The 16,329-nt window shown below is 46.9% G+C and overlaps 5 protein-coding genes across 9 annotated transcripts; 2 read left to right on the top strand and 3 right to left on the bottom strand.

Moving 5' to 3' along the window:
- Positions 1–149: 149 nt before the first annotated feature.
- LOC120456834 (NAD-dependent protein deacylase Sirt4) lies at positions 150–1,448 on the bottom strand. Its single transcript, XM_039643884.2, has 2 exons — positions 1,211–1,448; positions 150–1,012 (listed from the first exon to the last, which is right to left on the bottom strand). Exons 1-2 carry the CDS (start codon positions 1,389–1,391, stop codon positions 255–257), a joined length of 939 nt encoding a protein of 312 aa, XP_039499818.1. The 5' UTR covers positions 1,392–1,448; the 3' UTR covers positions 150–254.
- Positions 1,449–1,718: 270 nt separating this feature from the next.
- On the top strand, positions 1,719–6,066 carry LOC120455511 (RNA-binding protein 25). 2 transcript variants are annotated; one of them, XM_039641778.2, is made up of 7 exons: positions 1,719–1,969; positions 2,025–2,124; positions 2,212–2,453; positions 2,645–3,830; positions 3,894–4,722; positions 4,791–5,422; positions 5,527–6,066. In XM_039641778.2, exons 2-7 carry the CDS (start codon positions 2,062–2,064, stop codon positions 5,620–5,622), a joined length of 3,048 nt encoding a protein of 1,015 aa, XP_039497712.1. In that variant the 5' UTR covers positions 1,719–1,969; positions 2,025–2,061; the 3' UTR covers positions 5,623–6,066. The 2 variants fall into 2 exon arrangements, with proteins under 2 accessions (XP_039497712.1, XP_039497713.1); XM_039641779.2 differs by having other exon boundaries at positions 1,752–1,770.
- Positions 6,058–7,447, bottom strand: LOC120455512 (ras-related protein Rab-18). Of its 3 annotated transcripts, none has more exons than XM_039641783.2 (4): positions 7,248–7,447; positions 6,731–7,163; positions 6,557–6,669; positions 6,058–6,194 (listed from the first exon to the last, which is right to left on the bottom strand). In XM_039641783.2, the coding sequence occupies exons 1-3, from the start codon at positions 7,304–7,306 to the stop codon at positions 6,568–6,570; spliced, it is 594 nt and encodes a 197-aa protein (XP_039497717.1). In that variant the 5' UTR covers positions 7,307–7,447; the 3' UTR covers positions 6,058–6,194; positions 6,557–6,567. The 3 variants fall into 3 exon arrangements, with proteins under 3 accessions (XP_039497717.1, XP_039497715.1, XP_039497714.1); XM_039641781.2 differs by having other exon boundaries at positions 6,058–6,495; positions 7,248–7,446; XM_039641780.2 differs by lacking the exon at positions 6,058–6,194 and having other exon boundaries at positions 6,479–6,669; positions 7,248–7,446.
- Positions 7,448–7,918: 471 nt separating this feature from the next.
- LOC120456294 (60S ribosomal protein L35) lies at positions 7,919–9,073 on the top strand. Of its 2 annotated transcripts, none has more exons than XM_039643041.2 (3): positions 7,919–8,048; positions 8,527–8,663; positions 8,743–9,073. In XM_039643041.2, exons 1-3 carry the CDS (start codon positions 8,046–8,048, stop codon positions 8,972–8,974), a joined length of 372 nt encoding a protein of 123 aa, XP_039498975.1. In that variant the 5' UTR covers positions 7,919–8,045; the 3' UTR covers positions 8,975–9,073. The 2 variants fall into 2 exon arrangements, with proteins under 2 accessions (XP_039498975.1, XP_039498974.1); XM_039643040.2 differs by lacking the exon at positions 7,919–8,048 and adding an exon at positions 8,239–8,395.
- Positions 9,074–9,371: 298 nt separating this feature from the next.
- On the bottom strand, positions 9,372–15,654 carry LOC120456293 (protein trapped in endoderm-1). The gene is made up of 7 exons (XM_039643039.2): positions 15,248–15,654; positions 10,915–11,078; positions 10,714–10,859; positions 10,527–10,627; positions 10,359–10,461; positions 9,771–10,267; positions 9,372–9,701 (listed from the first exon to the last, which is right to left on the bottom strand). Exons 2-7 carry the CDS (start codon positions 11,075–11,077, stop codon positions 9,515–9,517), a joined length of 1,197 nt encoding a protein of 398 aa, XP_039498973.2. The 5' UTR covers position 11,078; positions 15,248–15,654; the 3' UTR covers positions 9,372–9,514.
- Positions 15,655–16,329: the final 675 nt, after the last annotated feature.

Genomic DNA, 16,329 nt, shown 5'->3' with positions numbered 1-16,329 from the left:
AGGACATGGACGTGGGTGTACTTGGGGGATGAGAGAACCCTTTTCCCGGAAAGCGTGTCATTGTGTTTTGGCTCCGGAGGATCCTGCGCGAAATTGAGCCAAAGGCAAAGGAATAAACGACACTCATTATGCTAGGTGCATACTTCCCATTTGCAAATATTCATCTTTAACATTTATTTTTTAGCTAAAATAGAAAGTCTTGCTTTCCATAACTACAACTTTAGTGGGAGGTAAACATATAACAACGGTGAGTATTAGCTGGCGTTTTTCGCGTTGCGAAAGTCAAACAGTTTGGGTATCACATCGCCGCACTTGGCGGAGATCTTGATATCCGCCAGGTGATCGGCGCGCGTTTCGCCAATATTCACAATGGCCACCGGTAGTTTGAGGTCCTTTGTTTGCAGGACTACGCGGTAGCCGGAGAAAACCAGGAGACTGGATCCGAGCACCAGCAGGCCATCGCTATTGTACACCATGCCTGCAATCTGATCCACTCGTGGCCGTGGCACAGAATCACCGAAGAAGACAATTTCCGGCTTCAAGTCGCCGCCGCACTGCGTGCACTCGGGTATCCGGAAGTTCTCGATGTACTCCAGTGGGATCTCCACATCGCCGTCGGGCCGAATCATGTCGGGGGCATCTTTGAAGGCCGGATTGAGGGACGCCAGTATGCTCTGGAACTCGTGACGATCGATACGGTATTCGCAGGACAGGCACTTGACCACATACCCACTGCCATGAACCTCCACAACGTTCCGGCTGCCCGCCTTCGTGTGCAGCCGGTCCACATTCTGGGTGACCACCGCCTGGACCCGCTCCTCCCGCTCGAATCTGGCCAGTGCGTGGTGCGTGGCATTCGGCTGTGTGGCGGAAAACTTGGGCCATCCCACAAAGTTTCTGGCCCAGTACCGCTTTCGCACCGCCGACGACTTGACGAACTCCATGTGCTGAACAGGCTTGTGATTGGACCGGGCGTAGAGTCCCACGCCCTCGGACCGGTAGTCGGGAATGCCTGAAAATTATTTCAAGATTTTAGAGAACTAGAAATGTTGATCAAATTCAAATGATGTGTTCTCAAATTGCCAAATTATAATACTTTAAAGCAAGTTACTGCAATTAGCATTATATAAATAAATGAATAATGTGAAAACTTTTAAAACTTTTGGAATGCTTTCTGAACATAGTAAAGTTGGTAAATCCAGGAACTCACCCGATTCCGTCGAGATGCCAGCGCCCGTGAGAACCAAAACATTTGGTTTGGACAGGAGAAAGTCCTCCAGCCGCTTGATGTCGTCACCCACGGCGGGCTTGTGATGCGGCACGTACTCCTGCCTGGCGGTGGAGCTGCGCAAGGTGGTGCTCCGGAAGCGGAGCAACTGGCCCACACGCATTGTTTTGTTATGTATTATCACAAGTATTATTTAGTTGTTTTTCGGTTACGTTACTAGAGGTGAGCCAACATCGATAGCAACGATAGGCTTAACAAATACAAAGGACAACAACAACAATTTTGTGAATTATTCGAAAAATGGGTATCTTGCATACAATTAAAAGATAAAGTGTTTTTAAATACCCAATAACTAAAATATTTGTTTACCGCTGTCGCAAAAAATAATGAAATCGAATAGCGAATGTAAATAGCGTTGGCAGCCCCGCCGGCAATCGATAACTGAACGACCCCATCGATTTTTACACGCCATCAGTCGATAGCAGCTTGCTAGCAGCTACCATCCCTAGAGCAACGGCCGCAGAAAAAGGAGATTCTATTCGGTAATTTACGCGTGGATATAGCACGCGCCGTGAAACCAGAACTTGCAGGCCAGCCGTCCCGAGATCTGCTCAGTGAACCTCGCGGGCGTACAGCTCAGGAAGCAGGAAACAGGACATCCACACTCACATTTACCACTCCGTGTGGCGTTTGCGCCCATCCGTGTGTACCTGTGTGTGTGTGCGTTGCCCGTCTGTGTGTGTGTGTGAATTGTCGGCTTTAATTTTGCAAGCTCGCTAAAGTTGGGTTTTTAAAGGACATCAGGACATCATAAAGCAGTCGCGGCGCACAAGATGTCGTACCCGCCGCGGGCGCCCATGCCGCCCTACATGAATGCATCCATACCGCCGCCGCACGTAAGTCTCCCTTTCTGGGTCACAATCACCATGGAACTGTCTGAATCTGAGGCCAAATCCTCGTTCACCAACTTCTTTCGCCTCCAGATGATGCAGAACATGGCCAAGCCGCCGAGGAGCTTCCGCAACTCGGCCACCATCAGCTCACAGCCGACAGTATACCATCGACCGCCGGAGCCGCAGCCACAGTTCCGCGGACCGATCATCACCGTCTTCGTGGGCAACATCAGCGAACGCGTCCCGGAGGCACTGCTCAAACGCATCCTGACCGCCTGCGGCATGGTCATCAACTGGAAACGGGTCTCCACATTTGGCTTCTGCGAATTTGAGTACGTTTATCTGTCTTTAGGTCATGCCAAAATCACCTTGTTAGGCTTAGGTTCCAAATTATGGTTAAATGCTAGAGAAGCAATTGATTACTCTTGAAGGCTGTTGCAACCGTAGATAGCCGCTGAACGCATCCCTTTCCTAAATGCTCCTATTCGTATTCTGCTAACCGATATCCTTGACCTCCTTTTAGCGGACCTATTGCAGCGATGCGAGCTGTACGCCTGCTCAGCGAGTTGGAGATCGATGGCAAGAAGCTGGTGGCCAAGGTGGATGCCAAGAACAAGGTACTCATCGAGGATTACAAGGAGCAGGAGTGCAAGAACGGCGACCGCTCCAACCCAGTGGACGAAAAGACCGAGGACGAGTTCGCCATTGCCCAGATGCACGAGTTTCTGGAGGAGCACAAGCACGAGTTCGACGGATTCGATAGCAGCAGTCGCGCCGATTTGTACGGCAGCACTAGTCGCAACAAGAAGACGCGCCGCGAGGACGACATCAAGATCAAGGTGCTGAGTGAAAATGCACTGGAGGAGGAGAAGCGCAACTTGATTAGCAGCGAGATAGGCAAGTTCCGTATGCGTGCGGAGGCCGACGAACATCGCAAGGAGCTGGAGAAGGAGAAGGAAAAGGAGAAGCTTGCGGCCAGCAAGGAGAAGGAACGCGACAAGGAGCGCAAAAAGCAGCGCGAGAAGGAGCGCAAATCGTCGACCAGCAAGTCCAGTAGTTCAACGACAGCGGCCACCAGTTCCTCCGGCGCCACAGCCACCTCTTCAACAACCGACGCCGATGGCGCTGACGCATCGGAAAAGGTGGACAAAGAAGCAGCCCCCGTTGTGGTCAAGGAAGCAGCTGCCGCTAAGGAGCCGAAAGAATCGTCCTCCTCCACGGGACGCAGTGCCAGCAGTCGCAAGGAGCCGGCTGAGGTAACACAAAAGGAGCGCCGCTCCGACTCCAAGGAGTCGCGTCGCCGCCGCTCGAAATCCCGCTCCAAAGATCGGGAACGGGAACGTGAACGTGAGCTGCGCGAGCTTCGCGACAAGGAGCGTGAGCGCGAACGTGAAAGGGAGCGGGAACGGGAGCGTGAGCGCGAGCGGGAACGCAACGAAATGCGCGAACGGGAGCGCAACGAGATGCGTGAGCGCGAACGGGAACGCGAAAGGGAGCGGGAACGTGAGCGCGACCGAGAACGCGAGCGGGAGCGCGAGGAGAAGCTGCTGAAGCCAGCCCGGGACTCGCGGCGTGAAAAGGAAATGGAGGACGAACTGCGCGACCGCAAGAAAGCCGAGAAGAAGGCGCGCGAAAAGGAGGCCGCCTACCAGACGCGCCTATCCAACTGGGAGATACGCGAGAAGCGCAAGGCCAAGGAGAACGAGAAGGTAAGTCACCAACGTCTGCTGCATATGTTCTCACTCATCCAATATTAACTTTATGGCCACCAGTACCGCCTGAAGGAGCTGCTGCGCCAGGAGGAGCGCGAGACCGATGCCAAGCGACTGAAGGAGTTCGTCGAAGATTATGACGATGAGCGCGACGATTCGCTCTATTATCGGGGTCGCGAACTGCAGCAGCGACTGGCGGAACGAGTGCGCGAGGCGGATGCCGATTCCAAGGATCGCGAGAAGGAGGCCGACGAGTTGGCCGAGCTTAAGTCTAAGTTCTTTAGCGGGGAATACGAGAATCCATCGCTGGAGTTCGAAAAGGCGCGTCGCGAGATCGAGAAGCTCTACGAGCCACGCATCCTGATCAGTGTGAACCAAGACCCGCCGGCAGCGGCGACAGCTTCGGCCCATCAGCGCAAGCAGGCCGCCTCGGCAGCGGGTGAAGGCGGTGAGGGACAGAAGCAGCGACAGAAGAACCAGCAGCTGGACAGCTATGATCCGGACACAGCCGGCATGAATGATGACGACTCCATATCGAATGACGACCGCGCCTCCATGGCCGACACAGCCTCCAATGCCAGTGGTGGCTATGCCAAGAACAACAACAACGACCAGTCGCGGTCGAACAGTTTGAGCAGACAGAACAGTGAGTCGCGCGATTCACTGGCCCAGATCCACACTCCCACGCAGAGCGCCCTGCTGAATGACCAAGGATCGGGCCACGATGGCATGCTGCCCTCGGCCACGCCGCCCATGACCATGCCCCTCATCTCGCTGACGCTGGGCAACAACCTCAAGAAGAAGAAGATCGAGGCCACTGGCGTATTCGTCAACGACGACGACAACGATGAGAACATCAATCCCAAGAAGCGTAAACTGGTGCCGCTAGGTGAGTTTTCGATTCGACGCATTATCATAGACATCCTCTAATGCCTTTCTGTTGCCTTGCTTTCGCAGACTACGATGACAACATGAGCAACACGACGCCATCCAATCATGCAGCCAGCAGCGTCAGCGGTGCTGCGAATAGCAGCAGCAGCAGCAGCAACAATAACAGCAGCTCGGCGGATCGCCAAAGCTCCGCCGTGTCGGCGGCCACCGCCGCAGCAGCTGCCGTTAGCCAGAAGATCGCACAGGCGGGCGGCTCATCGGGGTCGGGTTCTGGTTCGGGCTCCGGCTCCGGTTCGAACGGTGGCTCCGGTGGCAAGAACAACGGCAGCAGCAACAAACAGAACAGCAGCAGCAGCAAACATGGTAAGAATGAGGCAGCTGCATCTGCCGGCGGTAGCGGAGATGCTGCCGCTGCAAACACCAAAAAGGATGAGAATGGTGCAAAGGTGTATGATGAAAAACGGCGGCATATAAAAAGCATTATTGACAGGATACCCACGCAAAAGGAGGAGCTGTTTAATTATATGCTTGAACGCAACGAGATTGACAGCGGTCTAATGGAACGCAAAATACGTCCATGGATCAATAAGAAAATCATCGAGTATATCGGTGAGCCGGAGCCGACGCTGGTGGACTTTATATGTTCCAAAGTGTTGGCCGGCAGCCCGCCTCAAAGCATCTTGGATGATGTGCAAATGGTGAGTGTGGAGCGATCGCCACTAGATTGCCACTACAATAATAATATGAGCCATAACTAATTCAATACTCTACCCTTCTCCCTCTGCTTCGATGGCATCATCAGGTACTGGACGAGGAAGCCGAGGTCTTCGTGGTGAAGATGTGGCGACTGCTTATCTACGAACTTGACGCCAAGAGGTTCGGCCTTGCGGGGAAATAGTAGGATGCCCGCCGTGCGCATCCCTGGGGAACTGGGCGGGAGCAGGTGCGGAGGTGCGATCAAGGGATCGATGGAGGAGCAACTGCGTGAATAGACTCTAAGTTACTCTTACGGAACCTATGCGATTACAATTTTGTACATAGGGGGCGTGCTCCGGAAATTGTTGCGGCCAAATGTCCAGCTTTGTTTTCTAAGCCTCTACCGCGTGCAAAAAGGAATCTACAAGAAATTGATGAAAAGGGAGCCGATCGTGAAAAGCGGAAGTAGAAGCAGAAGCGCAGCCTCAATGATTTCTAAATCCACCTTGTTAGCGTTAATTGCTAAAGTAATTCATCGATTATTGTAAATACACACTAAACTCACTTAAAAATTTACACCACCAGAAGCAGCAAAGAAGGGAAAATCGTACGGAAATAAAAATAGCATTAGCCCATGTACATTTCAGTTGGTCTCTGGATCCAATTCTCCTCTTTATTTGTTGTGTTCTTGAACGCAAACGGAAAACTTTCTTCATTTCAATAAAACAATGAAAAGAAAATGCTCAACTTGACTTTTGACTGGTCGCAGACGAACTGCAAGTAAACGAAAGTTGTGCAGGAATCAAAAGCCGGATAAAATGCCACATGTATTGTATCAGATGTGCGCAAAGTGGAATATTATTATTTTTTTTTTAGAATAAATTTAGAATTGAGAAGATACACCATAAGTTGTGAGCCCCTTAGAATAAGAATTTACCAATTATCTTTAGTTCGTACAGGGATAATAGAAAGATACTGCTCAGACTGATTTGGCAGACTGTTCCTTGCAAATTAAGTGAATCTTTATCCCTGCTTCGATAGGAGTACACGATTGAACGTTAAGGTTGAGTTTATGCTAGTGATATTGAAACGATTAAATAAATACACGAAATAAATTTGACAAAAAAACCACGTACAACATCTGTAATCAACAGTAACACGTGGATGCGCTTGCCTCCAAATCCCGATTGCTGGCGATGTCCAGACCGCCGGAGCTACTGCCATTGTTGAAGTATTCGGAGGAAACAATCTGCAGAGTGGATGGGCATGGTTAGAAGCATTGATGGTAAGCATTTGGGAAAGTAACTCACCTTCTCCACTACGTCTTTGAACACATCGCTGACGAACTGATCGCATTTGGCCGAGGTCTCGATGAAGAGCGCCCTGTGCTTCCTGGCAAACTTGCGTCCCTCCTCGCGATCGACCACTCGCTCCTGGTCGATCTTGTTGCCCACCACAATGATGGCAATGTTGGGATTGTCGCTGTAGCTGGCCAGCTCGGCCAGCCAGGCCTCCAGTTTGACCAGGCTGTCCCTGTTGCTGATGTCATACACCACAATGGCGCCCAGAGCCTTTCGGTAGAAACTGGGTGTCAGACTGCGGAATCTCTCGGCGCCAGCCGTGTCCCACAGGGCCACCTTGTAGTCTATGCCGTCGACGTTCATCACCTTGCTCTTGAAGTCCATGCCAATCGTGACGTCATGGTTCTCGGTGAACTTGTTCTCCACGAAGCGACGTATCAAACTATGGCGAAATAGAAATGGTTGAGTGATGCAAGCTTTTTGGTAATATACGCAGTGGAATTGCTCCCTGGACTTGGAACTGCACCTGGACTTGCCCACGCCGCTCTCCCCGATCACCAGGAGCTTGATAGCCCGATCAGCCATTCTATGGTTTGAGCTTCGCTTGCTGCTTATCACTACTATTATTTACTTAAACCGATAAGAATATTGCCAATTGTATTATTTATGCAGATTATCTGGAGTGAGTGATTGCGGCGTTGCCACTTGCCTGCTTTGTTTACGTTCTCACGCTAGAGATGGACCTATGTGATTGCAGCTCTGCCAGACCGGGAGTTTGAATTAGTGGTGGGATTCTGGCTTTAATCTGGCTATTTTTTATCACACCTATCTAGCTCATTACAATTATTAAATATTATTATTTTAGAATTTCTTTCTCAGCTACGAATTGCTTTTACCATTATTACTATTTAACTGATGCATATGAGAACAAATATTCGTTGGAAAAGAAACATTTAAAAAAAAACAATTTTAGAGATATTACAGAAATGTCTTAACGTCGCTGTATCTATAAATATCCATAGTATCCATAAGAGTAAATACTTTAAAGCATTATATAGGAAATTTGTATTAATTGTATAGCTCTCCAACATTGTGTTATTTTAAAAAAAGAAATACTTTCCTAAAAGCCTTTGCCTTACCATAGTTTCATTCAAGTATTTTAGCAATCGTAGTAATTTGATTTATTTATTATTCCGACGGACTCGGAACCGGTTCGATATCAGCGTTGCCACTGGATCGCCGCGCGGAGTTACAATAGTGCCACCACCAACTAGTTCTTTCCTCCCAGTCCCATCTTTCTTTTTTGACGTGACCAGCGAGAAAAATGGTTGGTATTTTGTGAGCGAAGAGATTTTGAACTAATTTTACGATGAAACGAACAATTTAAAGGCAAAACTATGCCTAAACCGCGTTGTAAATCACTGATGTGCATGGTGTTAATACGAAATACATTTAATAATGCAGCAGCACGCTAGTTAAGACGCCCAAAGCTAGCACACTATTTTATGCTCACCCCTAGCACCTCTTCTTCTTTCCTTTTCTTTTCGCCGCGTTTCCGGAGAGGTTGCGTTAAGCCACGTGCTGAATTTCTTGATTTGCTAGTTCAGTGAATACGGATAATTCGTTTATTTTTTTTTCCTGTGCTGAGTGTAAAATAGCAGAGCTAGAAAAATGGTTGGTTCCACGCCGATGGTAGCTCGAACCGCAGCGCCAGTTGACTGGCCAATGGCCATGCTATTTCTAGTGCACCGATATACATATACTAATGATCTGTTCTCTGCCCGTTTGTTTGTGCTCCCGACCAGGTGAAGGTTAAGTGCTCCGAGCTGAGGACCAAGGACAAGAAGGAACTCACCAAGCAGCTGGATGAGCTCAAGAATGAGCTGCTCAGTCTGCGCGTCGCCAAGGTGACTGGTGGAGCTCCCTCCAAGCTCTCCAAGATGTGAGTATACAGCGGCACAGTGGCTAAGCGTCCCAAAACTAATTCTTGTCTTTTCTGCACTTTCGACCAATCCATGCAGCCGCGTTGTCCGCAAGGCCATCGCCCGCGTCTACATCGTGATGCACCAGAAGCAGAAGGAGAACCTGCGCAAGGTCTTCAAGAACAAGAAGTACAAGCCCCTGGATCTGCGCAAGAAGAAGACCCGCGCCATCCGCAAGGCCCTGTCTCCGCGTGACGCCAACCGCAAGACCCTCAAGGAGATCCGCAAGCGCTCCGTCTTCCCCCAGAGGAAGTTCGCCGTCAAGGCCTAGAATGCATCCAGATACTCCATCTGTCTATAGTGCGTGTTAAGGGTTCTTCGGTTCAATGAAGAAGAAAAACGAAATAAAATCTTTTTTTTAAAGTGAAAATACCGATGCGTGTTTGATTTGTGACCGAGAAACGCGAGTTGCACATGGCTTGGCCATGGGTTCATCGAAATTAGTTGCAACACAAGTGCCGCATTCACTGATTCACATACAATGTTGGTTTTATCCAAAGGCTATCTCAGATGCAGTGATCACTGTTTGGGATGTGCTGGTGAATGCGTCCTTAAGATCATTGTCGAGCAAAAACAATGAGATAGCACCTTGTTGTAAGGTCGAATCTTAAGTTCAGCCTTTGACTTTAAATACCATCTGCTTTCTTGAAAAACACCAGAATTCTCAATTGGTCTACGTATATGTATTTAATTCGATTGTCTTTGATGTAAGCACGGCCATACATCGTAAATAATTATGAACTAACAAGTAATAAGTAGGTAATTGATATGAACTACAAGCTCTAATACAAAGACTCGACTGCGATCTCGATCACACTGAATATGTTTGGCACTTTTGGTTAATACTATTCTTCTGCACAGCGTGAAAGAGAGGCGTGCTGCGGATGACGCCCGACAGCTCCTTGGAGTTCTTGCTTTGGTGATAGTTTCTACTTGGCATCGGCGACAGCGGTTCGCCCCAGAACTTGAGCAGCGCAAAGATCTTGTAGTAGGCCACTCTAAAAAAACAAAAGATACGCAATTGTATCTAGATCCCTGTTAAAAGCCAAAGCTGCCAGCAAACTCACCTGTAGTTGCGATTGCTGGCCGCATAGATGATCGGGTTGATGACACTGGAAGCCCAGGCCATCACGGAGGCGATGATGTGCAGCCAGGGGTAAGAGGTCTTGCGCTCGTCGTCCACCACATTGGCCAGCATGAGCGGCAAGAAGCAGACGAGGAAGCACAGAAAGATGGTGACCATCATGACAGTCAGTCGATTGTCCTCTCGCGCCTTTCGCGTGCATGTGGTGGTCATGTACGATCCGCCGGCGGATGACGACGAGCCCTTGGCCGCCGCACTGGCCGCGATCTGGAAGTTATCGTGGTTGCGGATCTTCTTTTTCTGGTGCAGCACCGTAATGTAGATGCACGAGTACGAGACGATGATCACCAGGCAGGGCAGCAGGAAGCCGATCACGAAGAGCGTCTTCTTGATCGATCGCCCCTCCTTCTTGAGTATTGTGCACGAGAAGGTGGCCTCGTCCAGGCCCATCTCGCCCCAGATGCCCAGAATGGGCGGCAGCTGGAAAAGGAAATGGATTAGTTGAATGCATATACACACACACAACACATGTGGGCGCTTAAGAATTGCGCATTCTAGAGGCTTCACTTACCAGCAGCAGAAAGGACACGGCCCAAACGAACAACAGCTGCAGGGTTATGAACTTGGGCTTGTATATCTGCGAGTAGCGGCTATGGCAAGCGATGAGTATATATCTGCCGGGGGATTAGAGTGGCGGTTGCGGATTAGCTTGCGACAAAACGAACCAGACTGCGCCTACCTGTTCAGGGTGATGCCCACCATGCTGAGGAGTGAAACAGCCACATTGCCGTAGAAGATCACCGGAAAGATCTTGCACAACGTGGTCCCAAAAGTCCAGCTCTGCCAATGAAATCAAGCAATTGGAAATATGAATTAGAATATGAATTATCAGTTGCCATAGGGTGGGTATGATGATGATGACTCACCTCCTGGAAGAATCGCACTGCGGTCAGTGGCAGGCTAAAGGAGCAGAAGAGCAGGTCGGAGATGCTCAGCGAGATGACGAATGCGGTTGTGGCATGCTCCCGTATCGTAGGACTCTTAAGCAGCGCCAGCAGGGTAATCAGGTTGCCTGTGGAGGACAGGTTAGCAATCGGGGAGATGGTTGCAGGATGCCAATTACTCACCAAGAACGCCGATCGTCACAAACACACAGGCACTAATGGCCGCGAATAATGTCGCCGAATGCGGGTAGATCGACTGCGTGGCCGCCGGTTCATCCATCAGCATGTCTGCGTCCGGAACAATGCCCGTTGCCATGCCCAATCCAATACCCATGTCCTGGTCCATTCTGCGGCGATAATGAGAAAACGATGTCAGTAGCCATTCCAATTACTAATATTTGATCAGGTTGTCAGGGAAAGGAGCTATATTGGTAGTCTAATTTGAATAGCCTATGCTAAAATTATTGTTTATTTAAATTTGTTAGCCCGTATGATGGGCATTTAAGAACAAAGTTAAAAGCCGGATGTATACAACTCGATATGTTATGCAAACTTCCGTTGCGTTCTTTCAAATGATTGGGAGAAATTAATTGAATCACCATTCATAATTGCCCAGCAGCGTGATGCACGTTAGGGAATGTAAAGAATTGAATTATCTAATCGAACTTATGGCCATTTCTGTGCTCGTTAAAGGAAAGGCAAGTCGCAAAATCCAGTTTCAGGCGCGTGAAAATCCGTGAATGAATGAACGTCATACAAAAAGATAACTAATCGCCGCTTTGCGGATGCAATAGCCCAGTTTCCTCGGCATGACACCGAGGAAAACCCGATCCGATCGGCGGGATTAGCGAGGAAGTCTGCTGCGTACTCCCACCAGCTTATCGCATCCGAGACATTTGATTTATGTTAACGGATTTTATTATAAGATTTCTGCCGGCCAACTGTGGTCAACCGTAATGACCAAGCCGGTTTGCACGCCATTTGAATTCACATACATACATATGTACGAATTTTTCATCAAATGTTCGACTTTTTCCACCAATTTCCTCATCACTCGAGCAAGGCAAACGGCTTTGAATGTATGTATATTATATGGTGTTATATATACATCAAATCGAATTGCTGCTGACTGCGTGATTGATGGCTTCAAGATTGCATATTATCGAATCAGGATTCAGAAGGAGATCAATGTCACACGCAGACAGGAACATGAAAGGCGCCTGTTATGTGCAATTACAAATTCGGTGGTTAATTGCTGTGGCAACTAAAGTCGGAGGCATCTTAAGTTCCTGTTCAACAACTTCAACTATAGTACTTGCAGGCGTTAAGGCCATTTGCAAACAGATGAGAAGAACTGGCTTTTGTGCTAATCAGCCAAGATGACTCTGATGACTCATTACCTGACCACCAGTTTACGCTGCTTTTTTTGCAACAACTATACGTATACGTATAGCCATTATAGGATTTCATTGGTCTAGTCACGTATTATCTTTTAATTGAGGGAAAATACGACGCAAAGTCGTGTTATTGTCGAGGTATCGAGTTCAGCTCAAACATTTCTTATTCCCATGAATAAGTCAGCAAAAATATAGAATATATCGCAGTGAATATAAACAAACCTGGCGTTGAGGCGAAACCCATTCACTTTGCGGCGATAGCTTCACGCAATTCAAGCGATTATTCCGATAACCCAAGCGATTGACTCTGACTGACTGTCCCCGTTTCGTTTCCAATTGAAATTTGGAAATATACAATAGTTTCGCTATGCCGTCAAGTAGACTCTTATCTTCTCTAGTTTTTCTCTAGACTTTCGAAACGTTTCTTCTATTTTTTTGGAATCTTTGTTGTTGAAGAGGGGGCCCCTCTGGAATTCGTTACACTGTTATCATTGCGAACAGCTATCACCGACTTTACCATTACCATTAATGCACTTTTTTACGACCAATTAAATGTACATTCTCCTTTCTTCTGCCGTTGATAAGCGGAAGCGATGGAAGCGATGGAAGCAATGTGGTCCTCGTTCTTGCGAGACAAATGCAATGCACAAATCAAATGGATTGAGTTTCGCTTTTTTCCAGTGCACAGAACCCACCACCAATATCATGATATGCTGCGCTGTGTTGCGTATTGAATCAATGACAATTTCAATTAAGCCGTGGTTTATCATGCGTTTTTCGTGGGCTTCAGGCTTTAGACTTCAGGCTTCACCCTGCTGATAACGCTGGTGTCCAACTGCTTTGCATGTGCGCACAATTCCATTTATTTAATTCTTTTATTTGGATCGGTTAAATTAAAAAGCGCCTTGTTACGCATTTAACGTTGTTTCCGGTGCGTGGTGGGTGCTATGCTTCTGGGAACGGGATAGGGAACCTCATCCACCCATCCGTACATTTATCCAACTATCCAAATATGGGGATTCATGGCATGGGGGTGATATTTTCAGGGGGCGGGGGAGCGAGCGGTTCGCTTTCATGCATGATCAACATGTGTGTTTGTTTTCCCAACTTCCAGCTATGTGTGTTGTTTCAGTTCTTTCGGTCTCCTCAGTTCTGTTCAGTTCAGTTCGGTGCGTTCTTACTTTTGTTTTCGAATAGGGGGACCATTGAGTCGCAACTGGAAATGGAAATCTGAATATGCAACCCAGAGCATTCCCGTTCCGTTCGAAATGAGGCACCATCCCATGTCGTTTCATTTAATTCCCTTTCCATAAATGCGTGTCCAAACAGCAGCGGCTGTTTCAAGAGATCCAAGTGCTCTCAATGTAATAATCCACAGTATCTATAGTGCTGCACCGCAGTCAGAACTAAAGAGCTGGCCGCGAGTGTGCTGCCCAAGCTGCCCCTCAACAGTTGGCAATGATGATGGCACAGATATCAGAGATAACACTACCCCCACTTCGCAATACGCAGATCGAGCCCCTCACAAGTACATACATATGTATATGTACATATGTATGTGTTCATTATGTACCCACAGCTAAGCACATAGCGGATATGCAATGCGCTATGTATATATTTACATTCAAGTCTTATCAGCCTTGGTTTCCCAACGCTCAAAATTCTCAGGGTGCCGGCCAAAAAAGAAGAAAAAAAAATCCAACGAAGCTTTAAAAATAATCAATCAACAAATATTTACAATCAAGTATTTGTATAGCGGGCGGGAAGTCGAATGCAAATAAGGCTAATCGCAGCATTTATGTTATATTAATATTATCTTAAAGGGTTCTTGATCAATCGCTGTCGTTTTTATCTAACCCAGTTCATAAGGTTGTGAATGCCCCGATTGTTTTATTCATGATTATTCATCAATTAAAGCAGCATAATCTCATGTCATTTTCTTCAACATAATGATGGGTAAAACTGATACTATATAAACCCTTTCGACTTTTTAGTCATGGGGATTAATTGGGTTTTTGAAAAATATACAATATTGATAGTGCATCAAACCACATGCAATTCATTGAAACGGTGTTCTGTAAGATTTTCCCGAGTTGCTTAGAGTAATTCCCATCTGTAGAATTACTTAATATTCTCTTCCATATCTTTTCTTGTTCTTTCTTCTGTGATAGCATTCCCCGCTTCTGTTGCATTTCGCTGACTAATCGAAAGCTAAATACCAGTGTAATGCCCAAATGAGTTTCCGATATGGTGGGCATATAGCATATAGTACACTATATATACTGTAAAAGATCGAGCTTTTGTAGATAGTGTTTTCGAGCTGGGTTTTTCGTAACTTTTTCGTCGTTTTTTAAAAAGACTTCAGCTGAATGAGTCGCTACCAACTGTTGCGTTGGTGAAGGGAGGGGGCGTGGGGAGATGATGATTCATGCAGCTGATGTTTGGACAGGGGAAGAGCGAAAGAGAAAGCAAATCGGAAGCGGCGGAATTAAACAATCTGTTTTAATAATAACAAAAGACTTTGGAACTCCATTTGGTTTTTTAAGCCTGGCTTTCATTTCGATATTTTCATCAAAACAATCATTTTATGCCAATAAACAAATGACTCATTTGTTTTAGAATTTCGGCATGATTTAAAAAACAATTCATGAGACTACATTTTGCAATTTGAAATAACACATTAGGCATTTAGAAGTAATTCAACAGCATGAGCAATCTTGAATTATCCTTGATTAGCTGCCTAATGGTGATCAGTTTTTCTCGGTGTATCGGTTGCATTTTGACGCATCCTCCCTCTTCCCCCATCCACTTCTTTCTCCCCTCTTTGCTGATTTTTTTTGTTTTCTGTGAGAGGGTGGAATTCGGGATTTGGGATGTGAGCGAGGAAGATGGCGATATATTGAATTGTGGAAACAGCCGTTCCATTATCGTTCCATTACAAATACACATGCGCATGCAGTTTGCGTTTCTCTGTGTGCGTGCGTGTGGACCAAATGCAACAACAATAAAACGCGCAACTCAAATTGTTAACAAAGGTAAGGCCGTTTTTGGCCGGATTTGGATTCTGGTCTTGAAAGAGAAACACACACAAAAAAAAAAAAACACAAGCAACAACTCACCCGAACACGAACTCGTTTCAGTGTTTTCCGCTTATTATAAATTTATACTTCGTTTGGCGTTTCTTAAATGCTTTCGAATTGCATTTTGGTGTTGACATTAAATTGCACGGCGCAGCACAGCAAACAAAAAAAAACGCAACAAAAATATGTAAATAATACAGCCAAACGATTCTGGCCTTCTCTCACATTGACTTCTTCTGACTTATCGAAACCGAAGCGCTGCTTGGCCGGCCAACTAAACCAATCAAACTAACGGAGAGACATCTGCGATCGCGTCGCACAGCGCAAAGTGTCGTATTTTCTTTGGCAATTAACAGCAGCAGCGGCAACAAGAACAACAAACGCGCAGGGCCGCTCAGCGAACGACTTCACCGAACGAGCTGGAATGAAAGACTATTGTGAGCGGCTTGAGCCCCGTTTGTGGGCATATGAATTTACAGTAAGCGTACTGTTCTATCGCCCGCGATCGATTGCAGCGGCAATCGTCGTTGGCGTTCTATCGATTGCCGCGCTGCGCAGGCGCCTATCGGTTTTCGAAATTCTAAGCCGGGCCTAACGGATCGTTGTAAATAGACACGTAACTCGTCGATCAGCGAAAACTAATAACGTTCCTTAAGTTTGGAAAAGTAATTTCCTTGACTATTGTCTATTCTCTTGTTCACTCCTCACTTCCATTTACTGGTGGCTTGAAATCAGTAGCTGTAATTTACTTTCATTGGTGATTTTTGCCATTAGGATCTATGCGCAATCAATTTTCGCCTTGTGACAGCTGCACATATTTTCCTTTTGACTAACCAATCATTTATAACTTTGCACTAGTAGTGCCAAGTTCATGGCTAATGGAGTGTGTTGCCAATTTGCATGTTGTGGCGCCATTGAGTTTCAGCCGACTTTTCGCCAAAGGTCGTGCTAATTAAATACTCGTTACAAGTGATGGCAAAGGTACAATTATTCTACACAATTTGTCAAATTAATATAACACAATAAAACCTATTCTCGAAACTAAAGAAAAAGATGCATGTCAAAGTTCAGTTTATCAAAAGTATATAATTTAAATATTTTAAGTACAGACCTGTTATATT

The sequence above is a fragment of the Drosophila santomea genome, chromosome X (genome assembly GCF_016746245.2).
Source record: "Drosophila santomea strain STO CAGO 1482 chromosome X, Prin_Dsan_1.1, whole genome shotgun sequence".
Classification (NCBI taxonomy): Eukaryota; Metazoa; Arthropoda; class Insecta; order Diptera; family Drosophilidae; genus Drosophila; species Drosophila santomea.
This window is presented reverse-complemented; position numbering and strand designations above follow the sequence as displayed.

Coding starts and splice junctions, on each gene's coding strand:
- LOC120456834 (XM_039643884.2), bottom strand. CDS start 1,391: ATGCGTGTGGGCCAGTTGCTCCGCTTCCGGAGCACCACCTTGCGCAGC. Junction 1,013..1,210: donor TGGCATCTCGACGGAATCGG/GTGAGTTCCTGG, acceptor AATAATTTTCAG/GCATTCCCGACTACCGGTCC.
- LOC120455511 (XM_039641778.2), top strand. CDS start 2,062: ATGTCGTACCCGCCGCGGGCGCCCATGCCGCCCTACATGAATGCATCC. Junction 2,125..2,211: donor CATCCATACCGCCGCCGCAC/GTAAGTCTCCCT, acceptor TTTCGCCTCCAG/ATGATGCAGAACATGGCCAA. Junction 2,454..2,644: donor TTTGGCTTCTGCGAATTTGA/GTACGTTTATCT, acceptor ACCTCCTTTTAG/CGGACCTATTGCAGCGATGC.
- LOC120455512 (XM_039641783.2), bottom strand. CDS start 7,306: ATGGCTGATCGGGCTATCAAGCTCCTGGTGATCGGGGAGAGCGGCGTG. Junction 7,164..7,247: donor AGCGGCGTGGGCAAGTCCAG/GTGCAGTTCCAA, acceptor ATTTCGCCATAG/TTTGATACGTCGCTTCGTGG. Junction 6,670..6,730: donor TCAAAGACGTAGTGGAGAAG/GTGAGTTACTTT, acceptor TCCACTCTGCAG/ATTGTTTCCTCCGAATACTT.
- LOC120456294 (XM_039643041.2), top strand. Junction 8,664..8,742: donor CCCTCCAAGCTCTCCAAGAT/GTGAGTATACAG, acceptor CAATCCATGCAG/CCGCGTTGTCCGCAAGGCCA.
- LOC120456293 (XM_039643039.2), bottom strand. CDS start 11,077: ATGGACCAGGACATGGGTATTGGATTGGGCATGGCAACGGGCATTGTT. Junction 10,628..10,713: donor CAGTGCGATTCTTCCAGGAG/GTGAGTCATCAT, acceptor TTTCATTGGCAG/AGCTGGACTTTTGGGACCAC. Junction 10,268..10,358: donor CCGTGTCCTTTCTGCTGCTG/GTAAGTGAAGCC, acceptor TTCCTTTTCCAG/CTGCCGCCCATTCTGGGCAT.